The sequence below is a fragment of the Lepisma saccharinum genome, chromosome 2 (genome assembly GCF_977018435.1).
Source record: "Lepisma saccharinum chromosome 2, izLepSacc3.1, whole genome shotgun sequence".
NCBI classification, from domain to species: domain Eukaryota; kingdom Metazoa; phylum Arthropoda; class Insecta; order Zygentoma; family Lepismatidae; genus Lepisma; species Lepisma saccharinum.
The window spans coordinates 80,363,085-80,378,171 of NC_139230.1; the positions used below are offsets into that span (position 1 = coordinate 80,363,085).

Sequence of the window (15,087 nt, forward strand, 5' to 3'; positions counted from 1 at the left end):
ACATTTAATTAAATTATTATTTATTATTAATGCTGTTTAAAAACCTTATGGAATTTGTTACTAACTGAACGATAGCTGTTTTCCTTTTTGTTCTTTCTGATTAAGACGTAGGCATTGCTTCGCTGTTACATTCACTTCTAAAATGAATTGCAATTTTATTTCAAATTTATATGACAAACAAAATAAATCTTATTGGCTTGTTCATATAGGTTCGCTGAGGATAAAATAAATCATTTTTACAACCAACTGTAAGGAATAAACGTGTTCATAGTTGGAAGAAAGTTTGCGGTCAACATACACACATGCATCGAGGTGTTCCAAGATTTTCTGTCAGCCATTCTCCGCAGGTTCTCTTATGAAAACACGTGGATGTGGTTTTAGAGGTTAAGATTTGTACATTCACAACCACAACTGCAAATAAATATATTTCTTATGAAAATGAACATGAAACTGATATTGCAAAGGAATCTTTCTTACATATTTTGTTAAATCTTTTTAATGAAATAAAATTATAGTGGTTGTTTTAAATCTAATGAGTAATATAGTGGATAGTTAATAAATAATTTTAAATTCCACACCTATAATCTATTTGAAAGGAAACATAAGGTGGTCATATGCGAGGTGTAAGAGAGATCCCTTCTGAGGACACCAAAGTGTCAATCTCACTTCCAAGTAGTACACCCTGGCCTGCAGTTTACAGTCAAACGAGGCTCTGGCGTCACCATTCATCCCCATTTCTTTCCTGGTGATGCGATTCGAAGAGATGTTCTCGAGTTACCAGCCAGGTTAAATCGGCATTAGCTTCCAACATTTCGAGCGCATACCAGAAGAAGGGAGAAAGAGTTCTCTGCTCCCTTTAGTTCAAATAATACTTATAATGCACCAATATAAAAATTTTGTTTTCTGGATTATTAACCTTTAACCCCCCCTCCCCAAGCCTGGAATTGTTAAAGATCTGAGAATCCACACATTCTAATGCGTTCCATATTGGGTTTCGTAACAGGACTGGAACAGTTTTCTCAAACACAATTGAAATTCGGTCCGAGTTGCGTATTGTTTCATTTCAATACAGAACTTGGACCCTATTTAAACTGATCCGGAGAAGAAAAATGTTCCTGGACCGCAATTAAATTTAGCCGAAAGAAAAGGTTCCTATTAAAAAAATAGACCGTATTTAAACTGATCCAGAAAAAAAGGTTCCTGGACCGAATTGAAATACTTTACAGATAAAAAGGTTCTATACGATCCAGAACCCATTTAGGTTTACTGATTTTCTATTCTGGACCGGAATTGAATTTATTTAAAACTCCTGGGCCTTTAACAACCCTGTAATTATCCGGATATTTATTTTAGACTACTTTTCAATACGTTGTTCTAAGCGTTTCAACGCATAGGATTTTTATATTTTGGAGATTCAGTAGCAGACGGGAAACCAGTGATTTACCTACACATCATACCGAAATGCCCCTTAACACCCTCCAAAACTTTTCAAAAAGGCAAAGTTATGGTCATTATGTTTCTAAATTTGCCCTTATACCCCTCTAAATATGAACTTCCACCCCCTTATCGTGGATAAGCCCTGGAAAGAACCAAACAGACACGGACGTCCTGGAAGAGGGGGTGGGGGGCACTCACCCCTTGGGGAATGAATGTCAACTTAAAATTATATATTTCGCACGTGTAATGCCATTTCAGTCACAGTAATTTATGTTGTTATAGAAGCGTTGCAGGAACACGATAACTTCAGACTGAAGGAGTGCTTTGGACGGGAAACACTATAAGGAGGGAGGAATGCCACGTTTGCCCCCCACATTCCGGAAAAATGTGCAGACTTCCATGCACACAGATGCTATTTCCATTCGAAGTGCGTTCGCGTATTTTTACAACACAACGAAATAAATTTATTCGTCCGTCAAGCCAAGGGCAGGAGACGTTCCTGGCCTTCGTTTAAAGTATCATTAGAACTTGCGGTGACAAGACATTCTCTTTGCGTGACTGCTTTTGTTACAGCCTTGTGGCACGAAACGTTGGCAAGAAAATAGAACTATGCAGTAGAGTTTTCTCAGTCCGCCGTCAGATGGCAACACACTACAACTTTCTCTTGTGCAAGCTTCCCTGAACCTGTGACGTGAACAACAGATGGCGCGCACGGTGCAGCGTTAGTCTGCGAGGTTCGTTGGTGTTCTTTTTTGCTCAGACTGGAACGGACCAGTGGGAAATCGTAGATTTCAATAAATGAACTAACGTTGTTCGATACGAAAGTTAAGATTGCTTGGTGCCTAACTAGAGATAGAACTGCAGATCATTGGCAGTTCGCAACTTTAAAAAGTACGATCGAGCGCTGTGGAACCTGGCTTGGCGTGCCTCTTTGTTTGCAGGAATCAGCTGACGACGTCGGTGCACAGACCTCATTGGCCTGCCTGGCGTGACGTCAGAGGACAGTGACGTGTTCGCAGTGCCGGGACAATGTGCGGAACAGACTGCGAGTGGGATGCGGAAGAGTGAGGTGTGTTGTGCGACGGCCGTGTTATTGTTCTGTGAAATGCAAGCTCCCTTAGAGCCCGGAGGTTAAATGCTGGCAAACAAGGCCAGAGTGTGTGCAAGCAATCCGTGTTTATGAGTGCGGGTAAGGAAACTTTCTTTGTTGTGCGCTCTCATCTCATGGGGAATGTCTAGTGCCGCCGTTGTGAGACAAGCACCGTCAACCATCGACATGCCGTTATCGCGAACGCGGTCTCTGCTAGCCAACATCAATGGGGCTACGTCGAGCACTCCCAATGAGGCATATCTGCCTCACATTGCGGAGAACAGCAACCACCTACCACCGTTGAAGACGCAAACCACGGGGACGCTGAAGACTGGGCAGTTGGGGACGGTGCAGGTGACACAGCTCTTGGATGACTCGAGCTTCAACCAACTTCAAAGTCCACCAAACCTCAACATCCAGAACACGAACCAGCAGCCCAACAGTCAGAACCAGTCGTTGCCCCTAGTCCGTCCGGCAACTTCTGAGAGTCCCAGCAGCCCGACGCTAAACAAAAACAGCTCGGCAAAACCGAAGACAATGGTGGCAACACCCGAACAAGTCATGAAGTTGTACATGAACAAGCTCACTCCCTACGAACACCATGAAATTTTCAATTATCCTCAAATTTACTTCATAGGTGCGAATGCTAAGAAAAGGCCAGGCGTCATCGGGTCGGCTAACAATTGTGGCTACGACAACGAACAAGGTTCTTATATTCATATTCCACACGATCACATTGCTTACAGGTACGAAGTACTGAAAGTAATCGGGAAGGGAAGTTTCGGACAAGTTGTTAAGGCCTACGATCATAAAAACCATCAACATGTTGCTTTGAAAATGGTGCGGAATGAAAAGAGGTTTCATCGACAGGCTCAAGAAGAAATAAGGATACTCGAGCACCTCAGGAAACAAGACAAGGATAACACGATGAATATCATCCACATGTATGATAATTTCACATTCCGAAGTCACATGTGTATTACTTTCGAGTTACTCTCAATCAATCTGTACGAGTTGATCAAGAAGAACAAGTTTCAGGGTTTTAGTGTACAATTAGTGAGGAAGTTTGCACATTCGCTGCTTCAGTGTTTGGATTCCCTCTACAAGAACAAGATTATCCATTGTGACATGAAACCAGAGAATGTACTTCTCAAACAGCAAGGCAGAAGTGGAATTAAGGTGAGTGTTTCCTCGCAATATTTATTATGTTGTTTGTTGTTGTTTATAGAAGTAATGCAGTAGGGTAATCGACGTTGTTATCAAGCATACATGGTAATGAGGATAAACACTTTGGCACTCATTACATTCCATGATTGCAAATTTAATGTATCTGCGGAAGTTTCTATTGTTCGAAGCAAGGGGAAGTGGGAAATAGTGACGTAATCAGGTTGGGATATTTTGCTATTATGTTATTCTGTATTTGCTTGATACTAATTTTGATGCTAACAGCGATGGTAATTGCATGGCCGCTGTATTGCATCTTTGAAACAGTATATGAAAACACAATATAGCTTTTTTCATTTTTGGTTATTTTCGCCTGTATTAAACACTTTAAATTATTCAGTTATTGTTTTTTATCCGGAGGTTCGTAACCGTGGGCAAAAAAACAGTGCAAATTGAAAGTGTTAATTTTAATTTACACATTTAAAAACCAAGCAGATTAAATAGTTTTTGCATTCTACATGGGAGGACTGAATGAATATCCTTCTATTGTCTGGTGCCAATTCATAATTAGAATTCTCTTCTTTACACCCTAGAGAAAGTTTTTTAAAGCCTATTTCTTTGTGTGATTTTGCAGTACGAGTCCATCGATATTGAAACTGTTACGTGCCTTTGTTAGTTTGTTTTCCGAAATGCTTTTTTTTCCTACCTTTAAAAATGTAGAAACAGAAAATATCACGTTCGTGTGGCGATGCTTAGCAAGTGCGTTCTTTTATTTGCGTTGCGCTAGGGCGACATTTAGCTTTTGTCTCGGTTATTTTCCATTACGCTTCAGTTTGTGGGAAGGTTCGGAGTTATCTAGCTTGAACGTGAAAGCGTGCTTTACCCATTACCTGTTCAAAGTGTCAACACGGTGCGGGACAGAGAACAAAGAGTAGCGAAGCAGGCGACTGATCTCTCGGGTGGCCACCGCCAGTTCATTGACAGCGGAGGATGAAACGAGTTTTTCTGTCTACCGTCGTGCAAACCCCATCTTCGAGTCTGCTCTCACGACTAAAATCTCTTTTTTTTAGCTGATATTTCTAAAACCTCGCATCACCCGTTCAAGACGAAGGTCTAACAGTATTTGAAAGCAGGACTACCTGTTGTTCGTTGCGAAACAACAGTAATGAAGATGCTTGTTAACCGTTCGGAAGCAAGTTATGCCTTGACAAATTATGTCATGGCAACAGTTTGCTTTATTAGGAGTGCGGAGCGAGGGGGAGAATTCTCTCGGTTATTAAAATGAAAGCTGAAAAAGTAGAGTGTGACAACCTGACCAGGATTCACAGTGTTTGTCTCACTCTGTTTCATCCTCTTTATAGTTTTTATACGGTAATTTGGATTACAGGTGTTTTCAGAAAGGAAAAGCAAATGCTTTTCGACCACCTGCCATCTATTTTGTTATCTCTTTAGGTTCGCAGGTTTTTATTCCTTCTGAACAGGAGTTTGAGTCTGAACAGCTTTATTTTATTATCAACAGAATGGGAGCTATTGTATCCAAAACCGAAACAAGTTTCTGCATCCTTTTATCCTGCGCCTGTAATGAAAATTATTATTTTTACATGAAATCGATGCGCATTGTTTATAGCATGTTCATATGTGTGACCTCGATGTGGAAATTTCATAAATTTTCTGCTATAAAACTGATATTCAGAAACCCGAAAGAGCCTACCTCCGTGGCGGAGTGGTTAGCACAGCGGTTTATGACGCCAGGGGTCCCGGGCTCGAATCCCGGCCTGGGCATGTGTGTTCTTTGCGAATGTCCCTTCATGATTTCATCATATCATCACTCATCTTCATCGTCGCGATTAGCCAAAAGTGGCAGAAAAGCGGCGCGAAATTAAAAAAAATCTAATCAAACAAACTTGAAATTTCATTGAGGATACACAAGTCGTCAATCTTACCTGTGTGAATATTGAATAATTTGCACAACTGTCTACATGAAATATACGGAAAATTCTTTAATGGTCGACATGTATAATTCATAGTAGAAAATGTATTTAAATAATGGTAATAAAATTAAATGATTTATTTCCGATTGTATTGATCGAAGTCCTGCGAGGAGCCTGGCATCGATCCCAACAAGAGTAGCACATTTTATTTTAGTTGACTCAGAACTGCTGCTGCTGTTGATAAAGAGTTGCATCGATATGATTCAGTGAGTAGGTCATGTATCAACAACCTTCAGCAGTCGGTGACCGACTTGCAATCTCATCACCAAAGTATCCGGGTTTGAGCCCCATCCTAGTTATGGGCGTTCCTTTGGGCCTCTTCATTGATTTCATGCAATCACCATTCATCCTTCTCCCGCGTTCGATACCCGGTGGAAGCCCATAGTGGTTCGGATTCCACTTTAAACTGTAGATCCAGTCCCGATTAGCCTTACTGTGCACAAAGTGGATTTAAAACAACAACTCAAAACAAAAGACCATTCATCCTCATCGTCATATTTAGCCAAACTCGGGGTCTTATCAATTTCATCAAATCATCACTCATTCTCGTCTTCACGATTAGCCAAAAGTGGCAGAGAAGCGAAGTGAAATATACCAAATCAATCAATAAATCGACACTTTTGGTTCAAAGCCCGCCGCCCTCTCACCCACACACGACGTTTTTACCAGACGTTTCAGATCCACGTGACTTCCATTTGATTGATTCTCTATAATTAAGGGTGCATCTGCACGGTGGCTACTTGCACTCCTCTCGTAATGACTGTAGTCCCTAACCTTATCAAGAGCTGAGACCAAAGCATGTGTCTAAAGTTTGTTAAAGTGTATTTGTATTAATCCACTTTTTTTTCTCAGGCAGGTTTATTTGGATGAAAATAAAAAAGAAAAAAGAAAAATAGGGACACAACAAATAAGAACAAGACTTGAAATAACACAACAACACAAAACCCTAGGATTGTCGTTGTTTTGATCAGGTACGAAATCGTAATTGGCCTACAAAAATGGCGTTTCCGTGGTGTATCTTTTCGTAACCATTCTATTTCTTCCCCGGGACTCTCTACCGAAAGTCCCCGGTTCGAATTCCATCCTGTGTACGAGTGCAAGAATGTATCTTTGTCAGTTTCAACAAAGTGCTATTCTTTTTCATCTTGGCGATTAGCAAAAAAATGGCACAATATGACACAAAATAGGTAAAAATATTTTTTTTTAATATTATTTTATTTGCCTGTCAGGTGTCCCGGGTTCGAATCCAGGCCTGAATCTGGGTGTTCTTTGTGAGTGTCCCTTAATTAATTTCATCATATTATCACTCATCCTCATCGCCACTTTTAAACAAAAGTGACAGGAAAATGACACTACATAACAAAAATACAAATTATGTCTTTGCTTTATCGCTGGCTGCCCCAAATAACTCTTTTTGTGTGGAATGTCGATGTAAACGATTTGAAGGGTTGCTCACTACCCATTATTAATTACCGGGTTTACTCTCACGTCAGGGAAGAGCCAACAGCGTGTGCTTATCTTTGGCGAGATGTTTATTGTTTCCCAATAGCTTGCTTGCATTCCATCAATGCGCTGAGTCAACATTCCTTGTCATAGGTATCAGGAAAACCTGCATGCAATCAACGCTATCGCGATCTTCCCTTTTGTTTACAGGATGATACCAAAACATATGTTCTTCGTTTTATGTCACCCATTATCATCATTGCTTTCTTCCTTTGTTCGGAGCACTGGTTTAGTGACAGCTGCAGTGCGTAGTTATGGCATGACTGATCATTGTACCTTACTTATTGCATTCAACAAACTCTCAATTTCAGGGTGTTTGTTTCAAGCACATTCTGTTCTCAGGTTAATCTGATTTGATTGTTGTTATTTAGTGTCGCTTCTCTTCCACTTTTGGCTAAGCGACGATGAGGACTAGATGATGATATTAATGAAGGAACACTTCCAAGGAACACCCATGCCAAGTGCGGGATTCGAACCTGGAACTCGTGGCATCGTGGCACCACTCCGATCCTCAGATGGGTTAATCGGGAATGGGCCTACAGTTTAAAGTGAGATCCTAACCACTGTGTGGCCGACCTCCGTGGTAGTGATTGATTGATTGATTTGCTTTATTTTACTTTACTTCGCTTTTGTGCCACTTTTGGCTAATTGCAAAGATTGGGATGAGTGATGATATGATGAAGTTGATGAATGGACATTCACAAACATCCATTCCCAGGCCGGGAGTCGAACCGGGACCTCTGGCGTCGTAGCGCGATCCGTGGGGAGTGGTTAGTGTCTTGGCGATTAGCGAGAAAATGTTAAAATGTTAGAATATTACGCAAAATGGTTAAAACAAAATAAAATTAAAATATTTTTATTTTGCCGCAAGCGGTCGCAGGTTCGAATCCCGGCCTGAACATAGGTGCTTATATCATCGTTCATCTTCATTGTCGTGATTAGCAAAAGTGGGCAAAATGCAACGCTAAATAACAAAAATTAATCAATCACTTAATAGTGAAGCTCTTCTTGTGTGTCCAATGTCACTCGTACTGCTCCTTAGACAAAAATGTTTTTTTTTAAGAAACTTATCGCGGCATTACTAGGCGAGGCGAGTGTACATAACCTAATCGTGGAAAGGATATACATAATATATTAATCATAAAACTAGATACAAACTAATTTAAAACTATAATACACTAAGATATTGATCCTGGCTGGACATCAATGAGGTAGCCAAAACTTTACAGTATTAAATTATTCTGCTTGTTATAAGAAACTTGAAATGCATATTATTTTGTTTCTAGTAGCAGAAACCACAATTTCCTCGTAATCGGTGTGAATTTGCTCTAAAACACTCCTCACAAAAAGTTTGGAGTATTGTTACGTTAGACAATAGGTGATGGACACGGCCTTCGAATGCAACATGGTATCTGTCTGGTGGACGTTCTCGTCTTTTCGCCGACATATGTCACCGTGCCTATCACCTATTGCCTAATATAATAATATTACAAACTTGTGCCTAATATAACAATATTTCAAACTTTTTGTGAGGGGTGTATATAGTTGCCAATAGGTTTTGTGCATGGAATTTGCTCGCACGAAAGATACTTTTTTACTTCTTAATTCTAGTTCTTCCATACTGAATGTTTTTAATATGTTATTCTAAATAATACTTGATGAGTCAAAATTTATATTATCGACATGTAATAAAGGTGCATTGTACTTATCAACCCTTTCTTAATTCCAATACAGCCCAGACAAGGATGTTATATTCCAGAAAGGCCTGATATAGATTGAGAACGTTAACAGGTGGTAGAACCCGGAAATTTGTGATCACCAGGAATATTTCTTTTAGTGAACCCACTGCGCCTCTCCTATCTGCACGCCCGTGAATACCAACCATCGACCTCGAACGACCTATCGATATTGACTGCACGTTCGTTCCAGTCGTTAATCAATATGGCACTTTACGTCTGTACAAGCGAGACCGTGAAGCATCAGCCACAGGAGCAAAAGCACTTGCAGCTTTCAATTAAGGATTGTTAGCTGACGCATAATCTGATCCCGATTGCTATGTTGCATCTGCTCAGCATTCTACAACATTATCAATACCCCCCCACCCCCGTTATAGACGCACTGTCTCGAGTGACGTTCGTGTTTGCACCCACATTGACTAGCTCAAGGGAGAGTCTCGTTAATTTTATCTCTATTTTCGTTATTTAGCGTCGCATTTCTGCCATTTTGGCTAACTGCGGCGATGAGGATCACTGATGATAAGATGCATCTGTCGAAAGGCCCCTCACTACAAAGGAACGCCCTTCGTGGTTAACCAAAAGTTGTAGAAGCGAAATAAAACAAACGAACGTCATTCCCTGGCCAGGATTCGAGCCCAGAACCTTTGGTGGCGAGATCTTGCTTTTGATTTTTGTTTATAGCCTCACTTTTTTGTAGCTTTTGGCTAATAGCTACGACGAGAATAAATGATGACGACACTGACGAAGGGACACTCCCAAAAAACACCCATACCCAGGCCGAAATTTGAACCCGGGAGGCTGGCGATATCTGAAATCGAGCAGGGTCATACCAAATCATCGAATAATGGTTGCATGACCATTTTGGGAAAAAAAAAAATCAGTACATACGTCTGTACATGTTTCTAAATATCAAAAGCAATTTTAAAATATCCTTTCCTTACTTCTCCTTTGGGCGGCCACTTTTTCCAGCATGGCGCATAACGCTTTTTGCTCATGTAGCAGTTTGCAGAAGCCTTAACATCACAAAAACTATTACAGCTAGAGACCTGTAACAAAATTCATTTTGTAGCTAATAAAGTATTCTTTGTATGATATTCAACTATATTTTGCTCAAAATTGCATCCTAAGAACGTGGAAATGCTCATTTAACGTGCTCGGTCACACAGATGACCACCAGCCTGTTGCAAGTCAGTAGACAAACATGAACGGCTTTTTTATTTATTTTTTTCCTTCGCAGTGGATGAACATAGGTCCGTACTACTTTTCACTTTCCTCTTCTTTTATAATGAGAATGGCCAAAACGATATTGGCATCTACATCTGGAAACTGCCACCTCAGTGACCGAGAGAGATTACGTATCATTTTGTTTTTGTTTTTATCCATTCCATCCCATCGTCGCGATTAACCTAGTACGGCGACTTGAAACACAGAAGCACAAATACACCATCTGGAAACTGTTTCTGCTTCAAGAAATTCCACAGCGACTCGAGCAGAACCGTAGTAGACGCATGCAATACCACAAGCAGGGAAGCCAGTGTGTGTTGTTTTCCAAAAAAGCTAGTGTTGAATGTACTTTCTGGTCCGATAGGCCAACGGGAACTGAACCTACAGTTTGTAGTGAGATCTGAACCACTGGACAATGTCCCTCCACCGAGGAAAGGTCGTTAATCCGCCATTGAATACTGCTGACGACAAATTCGCATTTCCACACTCGACATGCAAGATATTTCATGTTGATGGCACACTTTACTGCTGTCACTATACCCAGAGAACACAAGTAATTTTGTATTACTTTTTAAGCATTGTGTTCATAGTGTGTGTGTGTCCATTCTTATATAGCTGGATTGCGGATATAACGAGACACGCGACGAGCGCTCACCTTCCTGTCGTTTGTTTATCGGTGGAGCAGTGCATACGGTGAACTTCAGGAAGTAGTAACTGTCCTTGCTTCCTGTTTCCGTCAGGGATATGAACCCTAACTCATATTCCGTGTGTTAAGAATCGTCTGGGTAGGCTTGCATTTTTTGTTGTCAGGTTCATTGTACATATATTGAATCGTTCTCCTCTCCGTGAGGTAAAGTAAAGGTAAAATTCTCCGTGCATATAGCACCGTGCCATGAAGGCGCATGGCTGTTTTACTCCCACATTGCTCAAGGAGCTCAGTACTCCATATATTTACATATTTGTTATTTAGCCGACCTCCGTGGCGGAATGGGTTTGCACATTGCTCTACAACGACAGAGGTCACGGGTTCGAATCCAAGCCTGAGCATGCGTGTTCTTTGTGTGAGTGTATCTTCATAAATTTCATCACATCCTCATCTTCGCGGTTAGGCCAAAAATGTATACATCACCACACATACGGACAACTCAGCCAAGAACTGTGAAATCCCGCCCGGCAATGAATAGGGGAAAGCACTGACCCGCTATTCGTTGGATTTTCGCTCAGTGTCCGAGCTTGTTGAGTTCTCGACACCTGATCTTGTCACCGAAGGTCCTGTGTTCGAATCCTGGTCTAGGCACGAGTGTTCCTTCATCTATTTAATCTAATCACCATTCATCCTAATTGTCGCTAATGGAGAGGAAAGGAAATTGGCGTAAAGCAAGAAAACTACAAATGCCGTCTTGTTCTCGTCTTAGTCTTTAGTTCTGGCTTGATAGCTGATTCAAAAGATAAGCTTCTCTGCAGTGTCGAAGAGCAAGTACAAAAATAATATATCAGTGCTAAAAGTAGGATGACTGTGGCTGCGACTGATTGATTCCCTGTCTCCGAAGGCTTCGGATTTGAGTCCTGACCTTGGAGCTGCGCAAACTACGGTCCGCGGTCCACACCAGGTTCCATAAGTGTCCATGACTCTACTCTGTTTTTCGCAGGTTCAAAACTGATCGACAGTTTGGCGACCTCCTGCATATTGGCGTTTATAGTTTTTGATTCATTTGTAGATATCATACAGAGTATGTATTTTATTATTTTAATGAGAAGGGATTACTGTTCAACGTCTCAAGGTTAATAGTGCCATTTAGGACGAATGACGAAATAGAGCCAGAACAAACTTGATAAAACACCCATGCCTTGCCCGAGATTCGAACTCAAGAACTTTGCAGAGCATTATGTTTAATCATTACACCATGGAGATTGGCTAGTAGCTAGTTGGAGCTCTCTAACGAGCTCACCATCTACGGGTTTAATCCTGACGCTAGCCGGCGGTCCTAGACTGTAGAGGAGAGTGCGCCTGTACATGAGCTGTAACTCTCTGCGCATGCGCTTTAAAGTCGCAAAAGTGTGGAGTGGGAGGAGCAACCTCAGGCGATAGACTCACACCTAAGATGTTCCGTAAATAACACAGCATAACGAGTTTAATACAATAAGAATGTCAGGCTGGAAACGAGAGATTGTTGTGTGTTGTATCATATTCGGTGGATCGCACTTTGAAAACCTGTACAATGCTCTGGTTGCGGGCTTTATTCATATAATGCAGGAGAGTAATTTCACGAACTTTGTGGAGGTCCATTCAATCATTCACTCTTCATCCTTTTATCATAGTCTCCCGGTGGAACTACACGATGCTAAGTAATTCTATAACTTCGAGTAACGCTTTCAATAGCAAGTAATAGTAACGCTTTAAATTAGCACACTCGAGAATGTGGAGCTTGGTTCATTCTCTTAGGTCCATGAACCTCGTAGAATGTTATGACCCGAAATAAACAGAAACGAGCTGCTGATGCATTTCACTATTTCCGGTCGTTCGCTTTTAGGGGCACATTAAAATACGAGTATGGTGGTTTACGGAAAGTTGCCCGAAGTTAGTTTTTGTTGGTACATGTGCTTGGCAGATTCCGTTTCAACTTTTGCTGACAAGCGTGTTTATGCTTATTGACGTAATGTTTAGCCAACGTTTCTGCTATTTATAGGAAGCCTCCTGTCGAAGTTCACAGCATAATGCAGGGACGGGACTGTAACTACGTCACCAGTTTTTTCTTCCTTTATTTTTTGTAGCCAGTTCGCACCGGAGTTTGACATGCATTATACCTTGGCATGCACAGGGTGTTCCACAAGTCCTTGTGGAGTTCCCGAAATAATATATTCAGGTTTAAAATTAAAACTAAAACTTAGATTTCAAGGCAATGGCGATTTACAAATCTCGTCTGTTTCTTTAGAATGATTTACAAAATCTGTAAACGCATTTTGTTCTTCTGGGAGCATTCTTGAATGTCTAAAATCATTTACCAAATGTGAAAATGACAATGCTCATCTACTTTAGTTCTCTAGACAGACAGCATTCTAAAAATCAGAAAAAATGTAATTTTTCTGCATACACTATATTTTTACATGAAACTCATCAGACATGAGGTTGATAAGCAACTTTATTTATTTCTGTGTCTGTAAGATAATTGGAGAATTGACGATGAACTGTTTACCAAGTTAGACCCTCAAGCACAAGAAATATTCATGTATTGCCAGAGAAAACAGCCCCTCTCGGTGTTTCTAAACTGTTTTCCGGCCTCAATTAGTTTCTAAGTAAACAAAATTACATAAACATTTTTCGTAATTGGAAAATGAAATAAAAATTTAACATAATCAATAATAAAACTTTAAAATGACGTTTCATGTTATGGTATTGAAGCTGTACTTCTTACATTTTTTACATTTTTAAAATAGAACAAAAAAAGTCCGGAACACTTGCGAAATAAGATAAGATAGACAATTTGATATCGAGACCGATAACGCGCACATTTAGACACTGTACGGAGTTCAAGTAAAGAAACAATGCTGAGGCAAACACAAACAGAAAAATTGCCCCATAATAAACGCTGTGTTGCGGACACAATCGTGCATCATTCTTCAAGGAAGTTCCTTTATTATATTTAAGAATCGTAACTAAAATACATTTGACCTCGGCTGTAGAAGTGTGACCAAAATCTCACATTGACACTGCTTCAAAAATATCTATTTCTGCATGCATCACAAGCTCGGTGTTTTTTTCCGAGCATAATTTTCAGGAATAGGCTGTCGAACAGTGCTGTCTGTCAGCTCTTCATAAGGTTCTCTGATCCCGAGGTATCTAGAAACTCGTTGACACAGAAAAGCATGCGTGTTACAACTTTAAATAAATACACAACGTCCCTTTGTATATACCCCTGACTTACTGTGTCAGTGTTTTTGATCCCTTTTGTAACGTAGCTGTTTACCTAATGCAGGAAAGAAAAGTTGTCAATGAAATATTTAATGATTGGACATGCATGGAACTCTCCGAACGCTATGTGGATTCCAGGATTAATTGTTCTGATGCTGCTAGTTTCTCGCAGGTTCGAATTCTAAAATATTATATCAGGCAACTTCTGAACTGGCGGCTGGAAAGTGACGAATCTATCTTATAAATGGACCTTCACGCGCGCTGGCGAAAATAGCGGTCGAAGGAAGAATCCGCGGCGTGGGCGTGAGAGTTGTTTGTGAGTTTCGCTTCATCAATTTCACCGTATCATCACCTCATCCTCATCTTCGGGATTAGCCAAACTGACAGAAAAGCGGAGCAAAATAAACCAAATTAGTCAATCATTGTCTCAAGGCAGCCGATATTAATTGGGGAACGCTCGAGTCGCAAGTGAGATTGCCACCCGCCCCCCACATAGCGAAATGAAGACTGACTATTAAAACGTATACGTATCCCCCCCTTCAAAAATCCTGGGTACGCCACTGAACATGTGCATCGTAAATCCCACTTCTTTAAATTGTACGTCCAGTTCCGATTAGCCTACCTGACCATAGAGTGGACTTAAACGAAAATGCAAACAAACAAATGCACCCTCAGGGCCGTAGCATTCCATTCGCTCAGTGTGCGACAGTTTGATTTGATTCGTGTTATTTGGCGTCGCTTTTCTTCCACTTTTGGCTTATCGCAACGATGAGAATGAGTTATCATATGATGAAACTGATGAAGGGGCACTCACAGTGAATACCCTGGCCGGATTAAAACCCAGGACCTTTGGGCGTCGCAGCGCGCCATGCTAACCACTCCGCCACGGAGGTCGGCTCGGTGGGCGTCAGAATTTACGCTACGCAAGTATTCTGGTGTTTTCTTTATTTTGCGTCGCTCTTCTACCTCTTAAGCCAATCGTGACCATGAGGGTGAATGGCAATCAGATGAAATTGATTCGAACCTCTCATG

At 40.9% G+C, this 15,087-nt stretch overlaps 1 protein-coding gene across 1 annotated transcript in view; it reads left to right on the plus strand.

The window, feature by feature from the left end:
* Positions 1-2,202: 2,202 nt before the first annotated feature.
* The window catches only part of LOC145984073 (dual specificity tyrosine-phosphorylation-regulated kinase 2-like), a 141,471-nt gene continuing 128,586 nt past the window's right edge, over positions 2,203-15,087 (plus strand). The window contains exon 1 of the mRNA XM_083117462.1: positions 2,203-3,706. Within this exon, the coding sequence (XP_082973588.1) occupies positions 2,669-3,706 (1,038 nt within the window). The 5' untranslated portion in view covers positions 2,203-2,668. The remainder of the gene's footprint in view (positions 3,707-15,087) is intronic.